Source organism: Solanum pennellii, chromosome 4 (assembly GCF_001406875.1).
Source record: "Solanum pennellii chromosome 4, SPENNV200".
NCBI lineage: Eukaryota > Viridiplantae > Streptophyta > Magnoliopsida > Solanales > Solanaceae > Solanum > Solanum pennellii.
The window spans coordinates 50,201,581-50,223,396 of NC_028640.1; the positions used below are offsets into that span (position 1 = coordinate 50,201,581).

Genomic DNA, 21,816 nt, shown 5'->3' on the forward strand with positions numbered 1-21,816 from the left:
AAGAGGAGATCTTTTGTAGTATTTGACACATTTACTAAGGTGCTCAACCTTTTTTTTAGCATTTGCACCTTTGTTTGGTTTAAGCCTGGATGCTTATCCAAGACTCCTTGAAAGATTGCTTGTTTAGGTTGTCCTCCTCCACTGCCGTTGCTCCATTCGGTGGCTCTGGGGAATCCTATAATCTCAATTCTCAAGGGTGGGGTTACTTCGATAGGTGGGGAACGGGTCGGCCATCTCTCCTACGCATGCAATATAGTTTTACTAACAACTTTTATTTTACATTTTTCTCAATTTAATAAATATTATATCTGATGTTTATTACTATTTTATGTATCTTTTTTATAGAATTTATAATGTACTATCTCTGTTCCAATTTAATTGACGAAAATGAAAGAAAAATAAGTGATTAAATAATATATTTTTTTATTAAGTTTTTTAATCTTTTAATTCTAAAAATAATTAATGTTAATTAGTGTTGTACTCTTTGTTTATCTTTGTTCTTCTGCAGCCCTGGTTCATCTTCTTTTTTCCATTTTCTTCCCCATGAACAACAAGAAGAAGATTTATCTGCGACAGAGCACATGAACCAGAAGAATAATCGAGAAAAAAGCTTCAAAAGGATTAGTATAAATTGCTATATAGCAGCAGAATTGAAGGTATTTTGTTTCGGATCTTTACTTTGAGTTATCAAAATTACAGTTTTTTCTCCATAGTATTGGTCGATCTCGTTTGACCGGATCCAACACAGATCACACACGCTTACCCGTGTCAGTGACACGGCTTGGCAGCTTCCTTAGCTGGTGCAGCTTCAGCAGGAGATCTCATGGCGGCATCCGACAAGCAGAACACGTTGGATTACATCAATCAGATGTTTCCTACAGGTATTTTACTTGTTTATTTACATTTCTTTTCGCTATCAACTAGTTTGCAGAACAAGGGTTTTAACCCAATGCTGCTCATGATCAGTCTCTTTCCCCTTTTCCTTTTATGATGTAGTTAATTTCTGAATTTTGACTCATCCCTATATATAATTTTGTCCCTTTCTGAATAATCAGTTGACACATGGTTGTTGTGCAGAAGCATCTCTATCTGGTGTTGAGCCCCTTATGCAGAAGATACATAGTGAAATTCGTCGTGTTGATGCTGAAATATTGACGGCTGTCCGGCAACAGGTGAATTATTTTGCTTCTCCTTTCTCATTTACTACACTTTGCCTAGCTGTCTAAAAGTACAGATATTTACATATGATGATGTCATGTTTTGTGAATGCTGATTATAATCCTTAGACTGTGAGTACTGATGCTTCAAGGCGAAAGCTTAGTTATAAACATGCACTATAATTCCGTTGTCCTTTTACTCTTTACTCAATTATTCTAAAAATTTAGAAGAACTACTCTCTAATGTTACACCATGTAAAAGTATTTGATAAAAAATTCTTTATCATATTGGAGTAAGTGATGTGAATCAATCTATGCCTTGATTCCAGTCGGCGTCGGTAATTTCTATATCTTTTCCACTCTAGTCAAAGTTCAAATCATATTGGGATAAATGATAATGGAGGAAAGGTGACAAGTTATCCTGAATGTCCATCATATTTCTTTCTCCAAACAAAAAATCCATTATGTGGTCCAATTTCTGTTCCGGGTCAAGTCTGGAACTACCAAATGGTAAATTGATGTTCATTGATTAATATTTCAATAATGGCCAAAGCTAGATAAGAGTTTGCCACAACTGTCAGATAGTTTATATAAACTATAATGATTGCCCACTGTTGCTAACAAGGTTTAGTCCAAGTAACTAGTCGAAGTGTCTAAGACAGGGAAAACCTTTAAGATCATGTATTCAGTTCTGCAAATTCACCTTTCAGTTTTTTCACAAGTATAAAAAGATTATAAGAAAGATGGCCCCTGATATTTTTGGAGAACCTGTTATTTTGAGCCTACATTTTGTATACCACTTGCTTCAATAAAATTATTACTTTACCAGAAGGAATTTTCTTGGACAATATGTATCGCAATGCAAGTTTGGATGTAAATTATGTACCTCTAAGATTGCATTAGAAGTACTATAGTTTGAGTTTATTTTGTTAGGAATACTTCAACAACAATGCCTCAGTCCAAAACAAGTTAGGGTCGGTTATATGAATCCTCCATGTTAACTTATCTCATGCCATAGTCATACCAAATAAAAGAAACTAAAAAAGGTAAATATGTTTACATAATACTCCCCATCTCAAATTTATGTGACACTCTTTCCTTGGAAGTCAATCCCAAAAAGAATGTCAGTTTTCTTTATCTTGTAACAACTTTACTTTAAAATGCTAATTTTATCTTTAATAGGATAATTTATAGCTACACAAATATCCATGGTTTATTTTAGACAAACAAGTTTAAAAAATCTTCATTTGTTTCTTAAGCTTCATGCCCAGTCAAACACCATCACATAAGTTAGAATGAAGGGAATCGTAAAAAAATAATATTAGGAGTTCTTCATGAAAAATAAAATAAAATATTAGGAGTTCTCTATGTTTTTACCGGCATACAAATATAAAATACTCTTAAAAAGCATCAAACCTAGTTAGAAGTACTAACATGACTAGAACATATTCCTAAGTAGCTTATACCAAATACATTAAGGCCCAAGTGTTTGTTCAATTGACAAAGGTTGACGGACTTGTGTCTTAGGTCACAAGTTCAAGCATTGTGTGAAGCGAATAAGTTCGATATATAATTAGAGAGGTAGAAGGGAAGTTCCATCTCCCCGAGTTTCGAAGACTGCGGTTGGCCCATAGTGTTGGCTCTAGATGAACTTTTAGATCTTAAAAAATTGATATCATTTATATATACCTTTTTCTTCTATATGCCCTATTTTTAGCTGTCTACATGGAAGAAATTATAGGTCTTTTGAGACAACTTCCATCCATGTATTTATAAATCTTCCTCATCTCCTTTAAGTGTTCATTTTCACTCATAATGGTTTCACATCTAAGTATCGGTGCATCTGGAGGTTGACGCAATATATGATTAAACCATTTCAAATGATCTTCTGTCAATTTATTCTTAATGCTGTTACTTCAACTTAAGTTATCGTTCTCAAAAAAAAAATTGCTGTTACTTCAACTTCTAACAAATGTGGTCATTTTAATTTTGTCTAATCTTGTATAACAGCACATCCATCTATCACCTACATCCTGAGGACACTTATCTAATGGGTATGTTGCACTTTAGTGGCCTAACATTCACTCCCATAAAACATTGTCGGTCTTATAACGGTAGAATATACTTTTCACTTTGGTACGTAGTGTTCTATCACATGACACCCCACTAACACTTCTCCATTTCAACCATTCGGTTTTAGTTATATGAGGAACATCTTCATCTATCATTTGATTCTTCTAGAACAACGTGCCTAATATTTGAATTGTTTGCAATTGCTAGGAATTTCTCATTATGCTTTTTCTTTCAATTTACTCTTTTATCTTTTATTTGGTGAATTTTGAAGGTAAGAATACATCAATTTTGACTTTCCCTCTTAAGATAAAAAGAAGAAGAGAGAGGAGATATGAGAAACCTAGAATGTTTAATTCATCAAGATTACCTTATTTAAGTAATTGCTGTTATTATTTCTCCTGATCAATGAAACTTCCTGATGTTTGTTTTTATTTTTATAATCATGGTAAGAACTATGTTTTTGAACTTTCGCCTTTTCATATTTCAGAGTAACTCTGGAACCAAAGCCAGAGAAGATCTTGCTGCAGCTACTAGTGCTGTGCAGGTATTTTCTTTAAGCTTTCTCTCTTTTCTATTGTATGGCAGAAGCTTTAGCTGCGGAAGATAAAGTCTTTTAGTACTAGATACAGAAAATTGCCTGGTATTGCTTATCTATGTGAGATATTTGGTGGTTTCTTATTCATTATTTGACTTTTTAAATCCAGGAACTCATGAATAAGATTCGAGAAATTAAGACCAAAGCAGAGCAAAGTGAAACAATGGTTCAGGAAATATGTCGTGATATTAAAAAATTGGATTTTGCAAAGAAACACATTACAACAACAATTACTGCCCTTCACCGCCTAACCATGCTAGGTTAGTCCATTTTTCACTGTCAAAGTTCTTTGTTTTTTTTCTGTTTTGTGCTTGAAAGAAGATTTTAGGCCGATTTGCTTCCTTCTCCATGCTTAAAAAGTAAATTGTTGATGAAACCAGTAGATCTTTTATAATTTTAGTTTTCATATACTATAGGCACTTTGCTGTCCTTGGAAAGTGGTATCTGAACATTCTTATATAGAGAATAGGAGTCCTCCATCTGAGCAAGATTTTATTTTAGATGCTAGGCTCTATGTGGAAATAAAGAAAATTTTAAATTTGAGCTTGCGGTTGACACCTTCTAAGCAAGGTGGATGCTGTGGAATAATGTATTGGTGCGGAGGAAAATTTTGTTTAGAGACTTACGTCTTCATTTAATCCAAGAGTATTTAAACTCAAATCTTGTCCATATTTTTGCAGGAATTATGAGGGTGTTTTCCACCTTTAGTCTCTATATCTTTCTGAGTGCTTATTTGTGAGATGGCTATATCACGACTTATTCACGTAGAGAGAATGTAAAAATGCCTCATTTGTGTTGTCTTGCAACAAAATACCACCTTATAAAGATATAAATGGTACTCTAAGAAAAGAAAAGAGAGGAGAGGAAACAATTGATATTTTTTTTGTTTTGTTTTTGGGGTTATTATGTAAAGAAAAAGAAAGGAATGTGAGTAATTCCTAAGTTGCTCGGACTCGGGTGCGGGTGTTTTATACTGGTGCAGATCTAGAGGTCGGATCCTGTATTATCTAAATTATAAGATTCAGGTATACAAATACATGTATGGGTACGAGTTTGGGGATTCAACTAAAAGTAATTTCAATATCTAAAGATAAGAGTTATAAAACCTAAATTATGAGATATTATGTGTAAAACTTGAGGAGAAATACTGATCAAGAGGAGAATCCTAGAAGGAGATATAAGGAAAGGAAGTGACAATAGAAATATAGTTTCTTCAATTTCACCTTAGTTTTTGTTTTGATTCCTAAAATCATTGAATTTGTCCAAAATTTCTCCGCCAAATTTGGTCAAAGTACCCAAAATCGCTTGACCAGATTGGGTAGGGGTCCCACACCCACGTAGTGTCGACACTGAAAGTGAAAGTCCTGACAACTTGGAGTGATTCGACTTTAGCACCCTTAATGAAGTATTTTCCTTCTTATGGAAAATACTCATGTATTAAGCGTTGAGGTTTTCTATGAAATTAAAAAGAGTTCATCAAAGTGGGTCTAGCCACTTATAGATGGTGTTAGAAACATTATTACATCTCTCTCATTGGATGTGTAAAGATTAAATGTTCTCAAGTTATTCCACTCATTATTTTAAGCTTTTGGATTGAGCACCTAGATTCTTTTATAAGGGTATCAGAGTTTGTGGTAACTTCATTTACCAACTGTTTCTCTACATATTCCATTGCAATGTGCATCTCTCTCTCAATTAAGTCCATCAAGCTTCCGTGAGATTCTTTATCTCAGTTCAGCATGCGAAGTGACGAACTCTACTCCAAGCCTACTCCTTAGCCCATTAGCCTACTCTCTATCTATTTGCTCCATGCTTCTCCTTAGCTTGTTTGTGCTACCCTATCTCTATACTTCAATCCCTTGTTCACCCAGTGGAGCCATTCCTACTTCCTCAACCAAAATAAGTATAAAATGAAAATAAAAAAGAACCAAGAAAAAGAGACACAAAAAAGAAGAAAAAAGGAGAAAAGTCTCTAATCCATGTTACTACTAGAATCAGGTTACACATTTAGGAGTGTTAGAGATATATCACCTGTTCTTCATCAGTCGTGTATGGGTATTTATTGGGTTTGTACTGATCCTGAGTGATTCCACCTGTTGCGTTCATGTTTTAGACTGGACGCTCCGATTCTTTTGCAAATAGAAAAGCTAGAAATGCTTTTGTTCTTGACCCGTACCCATTCCTGTATATAGAAGATCTATTATCTCCTTCAAAGTCAAGTCTCCCTCTAATATCTAATTTCAGAGTTCTTGGTTAATCAAGTTTCCTTTAATACATCTAGTTTCTATCGTATTGGTCCAATATTCTGAAAGAATCTAGAAGTAGAACTGCAGAATTTAGAAATTGATTCTTGAGTCTATCTTATGTTCTTGATCTTTGTCAAATAAAAATTCCACTAGTTAAATCACAGTATTGCTTGCTTGTATTTGTTTCTCGTCTAGTGCTTTTTATGTGGACTTCGCATTCATTTATTTCGATTTTTGTTGTTCTAGTGTTAGTTTAATATACCTTTCATTGTAGTAGCTTATTGATTATAGGGTGAATGATGGTAATGTAAGGTCATGTTCTTGGATCGGGTTGGGGCGAATGTCAAATGTGGCGAGGGAGCAGCTAGGCTTAGAGTTGGGTCTTGGAACATTGGGACTTTGATGGGGAAGTCTATAGAGTCAGTGGTGATTTTGAAGAAGGGAAGGTCAATATAACTTGTGTCTAGTAGACCAAAGGGATGGGACCTAAGGTTAGAGACAATTACGGGTTTAAATTATGGTATTCAGGAGGCTCGTAAAATAGGAATGGAGTAGGCATTTTTGTAGATTGAGAACTCTGGGAGCTAGTGGTAGAGGTTAGGAGGATGAATGGCAGGATGATGATGGTTAAGCTAGTCATTTGAGACCTGGAACATTATTAGTGCTAGCAACTCAAGCGGGCTGGACGAGGAAGTTAATTAGCGATTTATGGAGAATTGGACCATGTAGTGATTGGTATCCCTCGCTCCGAGAAGCTGTTCATTGGAGGAGATTTCAGTGGTCACATTGGGACAACTTGAAACCTTCTTTATAATGTTTTACTTGAGACAGGGGTCTTTCGAAACAACCTTTCTGCCTTCACAAGGTAGGGATAGGGTTTGCGTACACTTAACTTTCCCCAGATCACACTTGTGTGATTACGATGGGTATATTGTTGCTATTTTCTACTTTCAAATCTATCTGATCTCGAAAGTATGGTTAACTTTCTACTTTCTGCCTTCACAAGGTAGGGATAGGGTTTGTGTACACTTAATTCTCCCCAGATCACACTTGTGTGATTACGCCGAGTATGTTGTTGTACCCAATATCAGATACTTCACTTTTTTTTTTTGGATGAAAATCGACATCAGATACTTTACTTGCCACAAGTGTTGTACCCAACATGGATACTAACACAAATATTCTCTCAAAAGTGATCATGGATAATGAGAGAAGGAAAAATATTCTTTTATCAATTATTGTAGTTATGTGATATGATTTATCAACAAAAGAGCATCTATGCATGCTTAGTTTAACGTTTCTCCTTAAAAATTATACATTATCTGAACACGTTTCTCCTTATAAAAGAAAAATATCATGTGATTCTTTTGTCCTATAACAGTCTCTGCAGTAGAGCAACTACAAGTAATGGCTTCCAAACGTCACTATAAAGAGGCGGCAGCACAGCTTGAGGTATTTAGCGGTTGCTTTTCTATAGTATAAACTTTTCATTATTTAACCTTCACCATCACATGACAACTTGCTACTACAGTTTTTTCTTGTACAAGAATGCATGTTGTGCATTAGGTTTGTTATAATTGACTTCTGTTGTTGCAAGATGCTTGCTATAGTTGCTGGATTCTATAGGAGAAGTTCTGAGTTTACCTATTGTTCTTAAAATATTGGTGTATTAAAGGAGGTTTTTGTGTCATTTAATTATTTTTTGGCTCATGGATTTACTATTTAAGTGGTCTGTGCCATATATTAATGTATGATTATAGGCTTCACTTAGGACTTCATCTGGGTGCTGCTGATTTAAAAGTATATGTTACTACTCAGACTTTATTTTTGCTCCTTAATAAGTTACAGCTCTAATACTCTGTAATTCTATCTAGAAATATAATGATATGGTAATATAAATTTCTAAAAACATGTTTTTCTTCAGAAGAATTACTTCTGTACTTGACTTATTTCAATTGAAACTGCACTTGTTTTTGTGAGTCTCCCCTTTCTCTTCCCGCTTTTCTTGAGGTGAATTTAAGTTGTCTGTGAGCAGTAGGTTTCTTGAATACTAATTTATATAAGTAGTGTAGGTTATATTTCTAAAAATATGTTTTTCTTGAGAAGAATTACTTCTATACTTGACTTATTTCAGTTGAACCTGCACTTGTTCTTGTGTGTATCCCCTTTCTCTTCCCTCTTTTCTTGAGGTGAATTTAAGTTGTCTGTGCAGTAGGTTTCTTGAATACTAATTTATTAAGATATGTTTTTCTTCCCTCTCTTAGATATGTATATCTCGTTGTAATCTGTATTGGCTGAAGCTGTATAATGTGAAGTTATACATATTACCAAAGGCCTTCAGCAACCAACAAACAGACACTTTATTCCATGATATTCTAATGCTATCGCTCCCGCAAATAGGATGGATATGCTTCTGATTCCTATCTTGTGATGTTTCAGGCTGTAAACCAGCTCTGTAGTCATTTCGAAGCCTATAGGGATATTCCTAAGATTACAGAACTTAGAGAAAAGTTCAAAAGCATCAAACAAGTCCTCAAGTCACATGTGTTCTCTGACTTCTCCAGGTGTGTACTAGAAACTCAGTGATATTACTGTCGGACATTATTTGCAAATACTTCTTATAAAATAAATTATTGTACTCTATTATGGACTTCAATTAACTTGTCTCTTATCTGCCATGGTAGCTCAGATGTACCTTTGTCAATTCAACAATCAACATTCTGTTCATGTGTTCTCTTAAAAGTTGTTGTGATAGGTTCTTCTGAATAAGAGCTCTTAGATATAAGAGAAGACACAAATATATTTTCTTTAGATTTCAAGCACGTTGGAATTGTTCCTAGGTTTTCTATCTAGCACTCATTATGATCTACTAAAGGTATCTCTTCGCTATGCATGAGTGAGCTACTTCTTGTGCCATACGAATTAATAAGTAAATGGAAGATCTGAGTTGCCCTGTTGGCATGTGTCTTGCTGGCTTTAAGTATACCCATCTCTATCTCTCTCCACCAGAAAGTTACTATTGTTGCCTAAAATCAATGTCCATTATAGTGGGTATATATTTACGTTTACTTGGTATTGTACATCTTTATTGTTTCTTGTTTCCATTTTTCTCAACCTTCTTTCATCACTTACAGTTTAGGCACAGGGAAGGAGACAGAAGAAAGTAACCTATTACAACAGTTATCAGACGCCTGCTTAGTTGTTGATGCTCTCGAGCCTTCAGTTAGAGAAGAGCTAGTGAAAAACTTTTGTAATAGAGAACTCACCTCGTACCAGCAGATATTTGAAGGAGCAGGTTTGTCCCACTGACCATGTCTTTTGTTACTGCCAAGTCTGATTAGTCCATAAGATAGTTGGATGTCTGTGTTACTAACTGCCTATCACATTTGCAACTACAGAACTAGCTAAGTTGGACAAAACTGAAAGAAGATATGCTTGGATCAAGCGTCGGCTAAGAACGAATGAGGAAATTTGGAAAATTTTCCCTCGTTCATGGCACGTCGATTATTTGCTTTGCATTCAGTTCTGCAAGTTGACAAGGTTGGATGTTTGATTTCTTTTCACCTTTTTCTTTCGGCCGCCTGAAGGAAGCATGATTACTTCGATGGGTATTACCATGTTGAAACAAATTCTGTTGGGATTCCTCCTAGCATGTAGCATCTTATAGACCTAAAAAGCTCACATGATCCTGGAATTTCTTCTCAAATTGCATTGACTCCTCTGCCTTCCAAAGGAATTTCCAATGGTATCTCAATGTCATTACTACTGAAATCGCAGTCTCAAATATTGATTCCAAGAGGAGACTAACTTGCTCTGTTCTATCTGAGGATGCCCTTTCTCATTAGTAGAATAATGTTTAACTGCAGTTACTTTTCTTTTAAAAAAATTTATTTGTGTATTCTTCTTTAATAACTAATAAGATGTTTTCGTTGCTTTCCTCCTACTGTTTTGACCTCTCTTTTGGCTCACTATCTTATTTTCATTTTAGGTCTCAACTTGTGGAAATCCTTGTTAGTATGAAAGAAAAGCCAGATGTAGCAACCTTGTTGACAGTAAGTTTCTTTCAACTGTTGGCTTAATCATTTTGAACTTTTCTCTTCTCATGACAGTGAGGATGAAATTTAACTGTGGCCTTTTTCTTTTTAGCAAAATCCTCAAATTCTTCTTAGGTAATAAATAAATAAGAAATTATTTTCCTAACTTTTAAAACTAAGCTTGTATATGAAAAGTGTGATGAATAAACACTCATGAAAATTATTAAGGTGCGTAATTAATTGTTACATCGAGCTAGGGATGGCAATTCGGCGGGTTGGGTTGAGTTTGGGTGGGTCAAAATGGGTCAAGACAATAAACAGGTCAAAATCCAACCCAACCCAAATTTGTTTGGGCCAAAATGGGTTGGGTCAAAACGTGTTAGTAACGAGTCATAACCCAACCCACCTAATTTACTATGTCATAATAGTTTTATTTGTAATTTTATAAGCTTTTAGTGCCTGATGATTTTGTTTTAATTATTAAAACTGTATATAATATATAAAATTAAAAAAAAGTTTTTTCAAAAATATTTTTGACAAGATTTCTCAAAAATCAATTTGAGTTACAGATCAACCCAATTTTTAATGGGTTGAAATTGGTTGAGTTGACAAATGGGCGGGTCAATAACCAACCCAAACCTAAATGGGTTGGGTCGGATTGGGTTTAATTTTTCCACCCTTACACTGAGTCCTATTTATACACAATACATTACAATCCTTTTCCATGGACAATAGTACGCGCAATCCTATTCTTACATTCCCCCGGTGCGTATAAGTCGTATGTACTAAACTTGTAATAGATGTAACTAATATGAGGACCATTGAGGGGCTTGGTGAAAATATCTGCAAGCTGATCTTTGAACTTCACAAATTTTATAATAATATCTCTTGGAAGTATCTTTTGTATGACAAAGTGACAGGCAATCTTAATGTGTTTAGTCCTCTAATGAAACACTTGATTTGATGCAATATGAAAAATTGGTTGGTTATCACACAAGTTCCATTTGACTAATTTCTCCAAATACTAGTTCTCTGAGCATTTGTTTAATCCAAACTAGCTCAAGTTGCTACAACCCTCGCTTGGTATTCTGCTTCTGCACTGGATCAAGCAACCACACTCTATTTCTTGCTCTTCCAAGATACTACAAAGCAAGGCACTTCTACTGAAGTGGTTATGGAGATACTCACATGAGCCTCAAGCACACTGGGCAAAGTAATTAAAGCTAAATATGGAGAGGAGAACAAATGGATGACAAATGAGGTATCTACATCCTATGGTGTAAGTCTATGGAGGTCTATTAGAATTTATTGGCCTTTTTTGAGAAATAACACAACTGTGAGGGTAGGCAATGGAAGTAAGACGTCCTTTTGGGAGGAATGGCTGGGACATGCTAGTTTAAAAAACCTTTTCCCTAGATGTATGTGTTGGCAGTACATCAACAAACGAGTGTAGCTGACAGTTGGACACAAGGATGGAACATCCAGTCTAGAAGGAATTTTAATGACTGGGAAATTGAAACCGTGACAAAAACTTTCAGAGCTCTGGCAGAGTTCAAAGGGAGAATGAGGCTAATAGACTAAGGTGGAACAAAGATAGCAAAGGCATGTTTAAGGTGAACTCAACATACATGTTTTTGAACAAAGGTGGCCAACAGCCACCACAATGGCCATGGAAACATATCTGGAAGACAAAAATCCCCTTCAAGGTGGCATGTTTTACTTGGTTTCAAGCAAGAGAAGCAGTCCTGACACAACAAAATCTCAAGAAGAGGAAGTTCTCTATGTGCTCGAGATGCTATTTGTGTGCAGAAGAGGTTGAGACAGTCAGCCATCTGTTTTTACAGTGCAGGATAACAACCCCAACTTTGTAGGGCTTTTATCAGCCTCAGGGGTGTTGTTTGGACTATTCCTAACAGAATCACCCACCTCCTGTACAGTTGGGAAGAGGTAGGTGGGGGAATTTCAGACAGAGATAGATGGAGGATTGTCCCAACCTATATATGGTTGACAATCTGGAGAGAGAGAGAAATGCTAGATGTTTTGAGAGCTAAAGTTGTGATCTTCAGAAGATCAAATTGAACTGTATCAAACTTTTTTGTTTCTGGTGCAAACAGATTTACCTAGAGGATATTGAATTTGAGATCCTTGGTTCTATTTAGATTTTAGATTTAGATATCTTATTTTGTTGATACGTTGTAATTATGGTTTTCAGCACAACCCATGTACTGGTTTTAGTCAATACATACGAATGTTACCTTTCTAAAAATAAATGGAACTCATTGTGTTCTCCTTCAAATAAAGAAAATCTGACACCTACACTGTTAGTATGAGCAATATGAGCATTCCTGGTTGGTTGACGGTGCATAGAATAACATACTTAACAAGTGTGTCCATATCTATTACAATAACTACACCTATATCGAGATCTTTCAAAACGACCTCCTCCTCACCTATTCTCCATAGACTAGGATGTCCGATTTTCTATTATCTGAGATGTGACAAAAGAGTCAACAGTTTGTGAGGAGAGTAGTGTGTGACTAGGAGGCGTTGAAAAGTAACTCAGAGAATAGTACATCAATTGTAGGAATTGCAAGACTAGCCAAAATCAGATCACACACCGAATCTAAGGTTCTTAGGAAGTCCAAATGGTAAGAACTAGAAATATCATCTTTCATAGTTCTTGTTGTTTTTCAACTATGGCAGTGAGCCAGTGACTGATATCACATCATTAAGGTGATATATGTAATCAGTGTATAAAGCGCGAGTCTTTTCCCAGAAAGAATAATATGTTGGAATTGGGCGAAACAAGGGCATCAACTTGGAGTCAATAGATTGTTACATGAGACTGCATAATTGAGCGTAAACCTTCTTTCACTGGCCTTGGGCCTTTTCATCTACCTCACTAGCCTTTGCCTTTTCATTCACCACACTGGCCTTTTTTGTTAAGTTATCTTGAATACCTTGACCCTTGCATCACAACTCAACCAAGGAAGCCTATGCTAAATAGTTTGAACTTCCCATTAGTGGTTTTGAAGTGATCATAGGGCTTGAACTTTCAATTCCCATGTTTTTGGAGCTAAAATATCATACCCAAAGGACATGGTTGACAATTAATCTCAAATACTATCAGATATGCTTGAAAGTTGTCGAAAAAGGGTCGAGAAAGCTGCTGGTTGTCTTGAAGTTCAGAAGAAGTAGCTGAAAAGCTGATTGGAGTAGCTGGGTTAGGGTTCCGAAGGTTGGAATCTGTAGAAAAATTATCACAGGTTTGTCAGAATTCTTGGACGACCCCGGGGAGAAATGACCAGTGTCGGAATCATTCAGGAAAAAATCTCACGCGCCCTACGCGTGTAACAGACGTGCAGCCGAGATGAAGGTCCTGCTGGCACATGACGGCTATTCTTCTGGAATAGTTTTCTAGGGTTTCTTTGCTGGAGTTTTCTATAACTTGTGGTGGTTTCATATTTTGTAACCCATCGAGAGAGAGTGACGAAAACAGCCCTAGCAGTTGCCGGAAATTGAAGCACGACAGCTGTCTGCCTGAGTTTTCTTTATCGGATTTTCTCACCAATTCTTTGATACCATGTGAGAATAAAGACTCAAGAAATAGATTTCGTCTACCAAGCGGGACATAGTGCGAATACTGTTAAGATATTCAAATTAATTATCACACTGAGCCATATACATTGCATTCCTTTTCCAAGTAGGATGCTATACAGAATCCTTTTCTAACAAAAAGTTTTAGGATCTTTTTTTTTTCTTGAAAACCATAACAATGCTATCCACAATTATAAAAACCCAACCATGCTTAGGACTTTCTGCATATGATTGCTTTTGTCTTAAAAATTCCGTAGTTCCTCTCCTTCTAAATTGTCCACAATATACAAGCTGGGACAAGTTTCCACCACTTATTTGTTTCACTGCACCACCATTATAGTTCCAGCACTTCAATAATTCACATCTTGTTGCTGGCCAAGACCATCTTAGTCCTACCAAGTTCAAAAAAAGTTGCCACAATTGTCCAATTATAGGACAATGTAGGAACAGATGGCTATTGGTTTTCTCAGGCTGCACCACACATACAACATCTAGAGCATAGATGAAATCCCCTTAATTCTTAAGTTTTCTTGAGTGAGACATGCTTCTCTTGCTACAAGTCAAGAAAAACACAAGACTTTGTAAGGGGCCTTAGTCTTCCAGATGAACTTCCATGGTCACTGGTCAAAAGTTTTAGAATCTTTTGCTTTTAGTATAATTTATACTTTTTCTCGCCCCCCTCCCACATCCCTAGCTGTTGAAACAAGTTGTTCTAGATACTTTGCCTATGGCTTTTTTTTACCATCGACACTTCTTAACTCTTTTGAATTCTCCAAGTCTTTCACTTCTTAACTCTTTTGAATTCTCCAAGTCCTTCTTTGTTATTTAATGTGATACAAGTCAACAACAACATACCAGTGAAATCCGACAAGTGGGGTCTGGATAGTGTATGCAGACCATACCCCTACCTCATGGAGATTAGGAGACCGTTCCTGTAGGACCTTCGGCTCGAGTATAACATATCAGAATAGTGAGAAAGGGTGTTATTTAATGTGATGCTTGAAGATAAATGAGCTTTTGACTCTTTTTACTATATGGACTAATCATTCCTACCACACATTACCAAACCTTCAGAAAACTAAAAGATGATAGTTTATGATATCAGAATAATGAGAAAGGGTGTTATTTAATGTGATGCTTGAAGATAAATGAGCTTTTGGCTCTTTTTACTAAATGGACTAATCATTCCTACGACACATTGCCACCTTCAGAAAACTAAAAGATGGATAGTTTATGATAAATTTCCTTGATATTTACTTTACTCCTTATGCTCTACCAAATCTGCGCTTGTCTATCAATCAACAACTCCCTCAGCCATTCATAAACTTGAGCATAAAGTACAGACGCACCATACCTGTTTCTCTTCCCTTTTGTAAAGTTCTCTTCTCCACCACTCAGAAGAAAATTACTTTTGATTGGATGTTGAAAAGGAAACTTCACTGTTTTAGCTTTTTTCATATTATTTATCCATCAATATCTGTGTTTATGTTCACTTAGGAAGCTGAAAACCAACTTCACTGCTTTTATCTTTTTCATATTTTTGTACATCAACATTTGTCTTCATGTTGATTTTCTCTGTGTTTGAAATTCTTGTGGGTGCACTTCTAGGCTCTGCAGCGCACTTTGGAATTTGAAGAGGAGTTGGCAGAGAAATTTGGTGGTGGAATCCGCAGTAAAGATTCTGTAGATGACAATGAAGAAACAGAAAGGAGTGGAAACAAGACTCAGACAGTTTCAGATATTCGAAAAAAGTATGAGAAAAAGCTTGCTGCTCATGATGGTAGTCAAAATGAAGTATGTGTCTGAGATTCTTTCTTTAGTTGTAACATCATGCCAAGGTGGATTTGATAATGCTAGTTTGTACAGTCGTTTATATTGCTTGTGTGTTTTGTCAGGAACAAGATGGACAAAAAGATTCATCAGTGCCGGGAGCTGGTGTATGTATTTTCTACTTTCTTGAAATATTGGTTATTGGTGGTGTTTTTTCTCTCTTACCCGCTGAGCTAATACTGAAGGTCCAGAACATCCTGGGCTCGAGAAATACGTTGCTTCAGCCCTCGAATTAAGCAGATTGTGATACTAGGGTTTTGTTAGACTCAGATGCATGATTAATTGATTATCTCCATCTCTATTTTCTGTCACATTCCTGATGATTTATGGGAGGGATGAACTACTTGGACTGTTACTGTAGAGTTTAATATGTTGAAGGGGAATCCTTCCTTCCATTAATCATATTTGCATTCTGCACAAGATTTTCGATAATTTTCTTGAACTCATTTTATAGTCAAAATTTGATAAGTTGAGTCTTAACCTGCTACAAGAGCTGCTGATTTCAGAAAATTGCTTCAATTCTGAGATGGAAAAATCTAGTACAGTAACATTTTTACTGCATACAAGTTGCTGTGATGAATTGAAGGCAGCCATTCTCTCAGTACATGCATAGATCTCTAAAATTACATTTATATGGACAGGTCATTATGAAACACCCCTTGATGCTCTGCTAGCATGGTGACTTAATAGTCGTGCCAATTTTTTCTTGTTCTGCTTTCTACACATTAAACATTATCTTTCCAGTCTTGATTTTCTACGGTTTCAAGCAGGTGAATGATATTATGTTTTGTTTTATGTCAGTTCAATTTCAGAGGGATTATCTCATCGTGCTTTGAACCTCACTTGTCAGTTTATATAGAGCTGGAAGAGAAGACTCTAATGGATAGTTTGGAAAAAGAAATGCTGGTACAAGCATCAATAGCATAAATGTTCATTGTTTTACTTCTCTTTATGTAGATCTCCCCTACTGACTAAAAACTTGTGTCTCATACCTAGGAAGAGACGTGGGAAATTGAGGAGGGAAGTCAGACTAATATTTTGTCTAGCAGCATTAAGGTAAAGTATTCAATATTTTTGTAGGTCCACATCAGGGGCCCATCAGGGAAACTCATACAGTTTTTTGGGATTATTTTTATATTTTATTGAGCTCTATATCGTCAATGCTGCATCATCAATAGAGCAGATATACTTGCGGAAATATTGCATTATCTATAGAGCCAATATGTTTGCATAAATTGTACATTATTGGATGTTGGGTAACCTGACCGTTCATCATTTGTTAGTGTGAGAATTTTGCTTTTGCGAACTCTGTCGGTGTTTTCTCTTGAACTTTTGTATTTTCGATCATTGCTCTACTCTATTCTGTCATTTTTTAAACAACCTTTCTCCTTTTGCTAAGCAGTCAAACCCTGAAACAATATGAACAGCAAATAAGCATCGCAATATAGATGGCAAAGATTTTACAGAACTCATAACGAATAGAAGGTCGACACATCAAACTCCAAAGAAAACAAATAGATTAGTAATAATAATAACTAAACAATGCTTAGTTAACATGGATATATTATGAGGTTTCACCTTACAGGTCAACTCGTTAATCACCTCTAATTCCCTCAACAAGAGGAATACTTCATTGTGTATGAAGATGATGTTCTAAGGCTCTAATATCGCGTCAAGAAGATGCTTAAAAATTGTAGTGTGAGCTATATGGTAATTAGATTTTATCTCACCTGTTCTGATCTCACTAGCTTGTTGCCTTTTGTTTGCTTAAGGTCTTTGTAATCATCAGGAGGAGCTTGAAGAGATGCAGTGCTTTGACGAGAAACCAGACATTGTTTAATCTCTTTAAGGTGCTTTTTTTAGATTATATGATAATGTTTGCTTCTTGGCCTAGTATACTTTCTTGAGGTTGTGAAATTTGATTAAAGAAGTTCAAAATAAACAAAGGGAGCTTCTTGTCATTTTGTAAATTATGGTTCTGATGAGGAGAGTGGATCCATTTTGACATAAAAATGAGATGTCAGATAGCAGCATTCGATAGTGACTCACCTTAGTAACAAAGGGTTAGAACCTTAGCCTTTCTAACTTTGAATGACACCTTATGTCATTCATTTGCAGAAATTTACAAGACTTCTATAATATATTCATGTATGTAATGACCCAAAACTGATCTATGAGCGCAGAGGCTTTACACTTTCGGATCAGTGAGCTAGGTTATGGGCCTACGTTAACTAATACTGTTGATCTCTTTGTAATAGGCATTTCAAAAAGTTCTTAAAGCTTATGCTACAAAACTTTTCGCTAGATTGCCAAAGGGTGGTACAGGAATTGTTGCAGCTGCCACAGGAATCGAAGGACAGATTAAGGTATAGTCTCAATTGTCACCTGGAAGCTTGGCTATCTTTTTTCTGCTACTAATTCTCCACTTGATACCAATGAAATATTTTCTCCAGACTTCGGACAAGGATGAAAGGGTTATCTGCTACATAGTAAATACTGCAGAGTATTGTCACAAAACGGTCAGTTTTCTCCTTGTATGGGTGATTTAGGTATTAAATTTAGTAACATATCCGGTTCTGTGTGCTAAATTGGAATTCCTTTAACCAATGATGGAAAAAGGTGCAGAACTGTGTGACCCTCTTTAGTGCATTTTTAGTTGGTAAAGGTTACTGAAGTTTAAACTATAGCCTAAGGTGATGAGGAACTGTTGTCATAAAAATTCAGAGAGAAATTCCCAAATATTGCCATTTTCTTTTCTGCTGTCTCCTCAAACTCACGCCAAACTCCATCTTATCGTGTTAGCAGTGCGGAGAATTAGCAGATAATGTGTCGAAACTGATTGATGCTCAATTTGCGGATAGAGTGGATATGTCTGAAGTACAGGTAGAACTTGCTCTAATGGTTCGATTCATAAATTCTCTTATGTAGTGTCATGGCTTTAGCATTTAAATCCATTTTCAGGATGAATTTTCTGCAGTTATTACAAAATCTTTGATTACATTAGTGCATGGAATAGAAACAAAGTTTGACTCTGAAATGGCTGCAATGACTCGGGTTCCATGGAGTACTCTCGAAAGTGTTGGTGATCAGTCAGAGTATGTTAACTATGTCGTACAATGCCACCTTCAAACAGAAATTCTTGTGATGATTTCTTCAAAACTTGTAAATTTTCCTGCAGCTATGTCAATGGCATAAATTTGATCCTTACCAGTAGCATTCCAGTGCTTGGAAGCCTTCTGTCTCCTATTTACTTCCAGTTCTTCCTGGATAAGGTGAAAATAGTTTTTATTTTCAGAAATTTTTTTTTAATTAAAAACATTTAAGTCCTTATCTGTGTAAGTATCTGATCCCTGCATCATTTCTCAAATATTGAACTCATGTTTTCATCATTGTGCAGCTTGCATCATCTCTTGGTCCACGGTTCTATCACAATATCTTCAAATGCAAACAGATATCAGAGACTGGAGCACAGCAGGTACTGATAATCTTTGATCTACTGTGACTTCAGTTTGTCCATTTTTCTCATCAACATAAATCTTGACTGAGTGAGCCAAGCTGGCTCTTACTATTGGAGCCGCTTGAGTTCACTACTGCACGGCTTACTAAGAGTTGCGGTCTGAGATCTATGTAGCTTATAAATGGTGATCATCTTAATGTAGTTTTAATTTAACTGGTATAACATCATTGCAGATGCTTTTAGATACACAAGCGGTAAAGACTATTTTGCTGGAAATTCCTTCTCTGGGAAAACAAGTAAGATTGCAAGCATTTCAGAAGTGTGGAAACTTCTCTCTCTTTTCTTTTTGGTTGTCTGTTGAATTAAGTTTATACTGACATTTTTTCTCTATCAGTGTCATTCTATTTCACATTTCTATTTCTATGCTTTGGGGCCACCACATATTTGCACTTCATTCCTGAAGTAATTTGTTGTTTTAATGAAATAAAGGGGCTCATAGCTGCAACTGAATATGATTGATCCTTGAAAGAAGAATAGGCAAAGATGATTGTTGCTCATTTGAAATATTTAGTGTCCTGATGAATATGAAACTATACTGTTACAGAAAAAGCAGTTATAATATCTCTAAATCCTTCGCAGAAAGTGTTCTCCTTTGTCACTAGTCACTAGTATTTTGTGCACCGAGTTCGTCTTCTTGTAGTTATTGCCTCCATAAAGGCTTTCTTGCTAAGTTTCTTGATTCCTTTGGTATAATAGTTTAAAACAAGATCATTGGCTTAAACGTTTTTGAACCCATTTTGAACAGACAGCAGGAGCTGCTAGCTATTCAAAATTTGTCAGTCGTGAGATGAGCAAAGCAGAAGCATTATTGAAGGTCAGTGATTGTCTGATTGATGAATTATAGTGTAAAACAAGGCTCTTGTATTCCTTCCTCAGGATAGTATACTGAGTTTTCTTTATTTAAATAGGTCATACTGTCTCCAATAGATTCTGTGGCGGATACATACTGTGCGCTGCTGCCAGAGGGAACACTCACAGAGTTTCAGCGTCTTTTGGAGCTTAAGGTTCTGCTATTCATTTTATTCTCCCGATTTTTTAAATCTAAAATGTTATTTCTGAGGTTGCTATGAGATAAGCAGTTTGCTGGATGTTTTTTATCCATTAAGAGCATAAGACCAAGATTAAAATTTGAATGCAGGGCCTGAAAAAAGCTGATCAGCAGAGCATACTGGATGACTTCAACAAACGTGGGTCGGGCATCTCTCAGCCGACCATTATGGCCCCTTCATCTGCCCCGAACACCTCAATAGCACCAGTCATAACTAATACTGCAGCATCACCTGGGGCTATCACTTCAAGAGAAGATGTGCTGACAAGAGCAGCTGCTCTTGGAAGAGGTGCAGCTACCACAGGCTTTAAGAGATTCCTCGCGTTGACAGAAGCTGCAAAAGATCGCAAGGACGGGCCATTTAGGAAGTTATTCAATGGATGAGAACCGGTTCCTGAGCTCATCATTCTTGGCAGGTCTTTTCCTTTATTAGCTTCTTTGTATTTTCCCTATACCCCCATTAATGTTATATCAACTGTTATATATTTTTTTTCTAGGAATAGCAAAAGCTATTGGACATTTTTTTGCGGTGTAGATTGTAACTTAGAGTTTTTCAAGATCAGTCTCATATTATGTCAATTTTGAAATGGATACCAAAGCCTTCTCCACTTTTAATGCAAAATTTTCCAAGATGTGCTGCCCAGAAGTTCATGATTTATTCGGATCAAATCATCTTCTCTAACAAACCTAAACACATGCAAAAGATCATTTTAAGAGAGGTCACCTTCTCTCAGGCCAACAATCTTCTACTTCTAGTCGGCTGCTTTATGACGGGCTTCCCTCTTTCATTGGCTTAACTCTCGCTCGTCTACCTTCCGCCTAGCAAGTCATAAAATGATGTTTCCTTTTTTAAAGTCAAGTGGCGTTTTGCTCCTGCACTGAAACTGAAAATGATAACACGCAATCAATCAAAAATAAAATAAAATATGGAAATAGTCAATCAAGATTTGAATGGATCCCTATGTTAATCTTTTTACACAAATACCTATCTATTATTTATCTGGATAGATACATTTCTATGAGCCAGTATGCTGATCTTTATAAGGTGGAAGACAATCCATCTGTTTTTGTAGTTGCTATTAGGTCTGTTGGCAGTGCGAAAGGTACCCTATTCATTATCTGTAATGAATTCTACTGATATTTGTGGACAATTTTCTAAACATTGTAATGGTCTTCATGAAACAATAGAAATTAAGGGATATATTTTGAGCTGATTTTATGCTATTTTGATTAGTGAAAGGAAAATTACAAGAAAAACAATAAAATGCAGACAAATGGAAACACTAATAATTCACTTTTAATACACAGTGTAAATGAAAAAATGCACAAGTGTCCTTCTAGAATATGATCGAAATTTCAGAGACACACATTAACTAAACTAAGGTTCTATTACCTTCCTGAACTTTTTTTTTTTTTGTAATTTCATATACCTTTTATCTTATGTGACACACTCCGTAGCTCCTCACAATTGAGCATGTTTGGATGCCACGTAAGTTAAAAGGTGCACAAAATTATATATTAAAAATAGTTCAGAGAGGTAATAACCTTAGTTTAGTTAAAGTGTTTCTGAAATTTCGGTCATAATTTAGGAAGTACTTGTGCATTTTCCCTAGTGTAAAAATATACCTTTTGAGGGCTTTATAAAATATTTATAGCTTTTAAACATATTTTTGTTTATTACCTTGACAAACCATATTTAAATATATATATATATATATA

General features: G+C 35.8%; 1 protein-coding gene across 3 annotated transcripts; it reads left to right on the forward strand.

The window, feature by feature from the left end:
• The first annotated feature begins 479 nt into the window (after positions 1–479).
• LOC107018093 (vacuolar protein sorting-associated protein 53 A) lies at positions 480–20,729 on the forward strand. Of its 3 annotated transcripts, none has more exons than XM_015218466.2 (25): positions 480–656; positions 749–881; positions 1,078–1,172; positions 3,718–3,774; positions 3,935–4,085; positions 7,453–7,523; positions 8,511–8,635; positions 9,206–9,366; positions 9,470–9,611; positions 10,060–10,123; positions 15,311–15,496; positions 15,598–15,639; positions 16,334–16,438; positions 16,529–16,588; positions 17,305–17,382; positions 17,791–17,898; positions 17,986–18,051; positions 18,338–18,415; positions 18,494–18,627; positions 18,711–18,804; positions 18,930–19,007; positions 19,223–19,285; positions 19,795–19,863; positions 19,958–20,053; positions 20,188–20,729. In XM_015218466.2, the coding sequence occupies exons 2-25, from the start codon at positions 824–826 to the stop codon at positions 20,479–20,481; spliced, it is 2,475 nt and encodes an 824-aa protein (XP_015073952.1). In that variant the 5' UTR covers positions 480–656; positions 749–823; the 3' UTR covers positions 20,482–20,729. The 3 variants fall into 3 exon arrangements, with proteins under 3 accessions (XP_015073952.1, XP_015073953.1, XP_015073954.1); XM_015218467.2 differs by having other exon boundaries at positions 486–656; positions 773–881; XM_015218468.2 differs by having other exon boundaries at positions 486–656; positions 789–881.
• The last annotated feature ends 1,087 nt before the right edge of the window (positions 20,730–21,816 follow it).

Coding starts and splice junctions, on each gene's coding strand:
- LOC107018093 (XM_015218466.2), top strand. CDS start 824: ATGGCGGCATCCGACAAGCAGAACACGTTGGATTACATCAATCAGATG. Junction 16,439..16,528: donor GTTTGGAAAAAGAAATGCTG/GTACAAGCATCA, acceptor TCTCATACCTAG/GAAGAGACGTGGGAAATTGA. Junction 18,416..18,493: donor TGGATATGTCTGAAGTACAG/GTAGAACTTGCT, acceptor ATCCATTTTCAG/GATGAATTTTCTGCAGTTAT.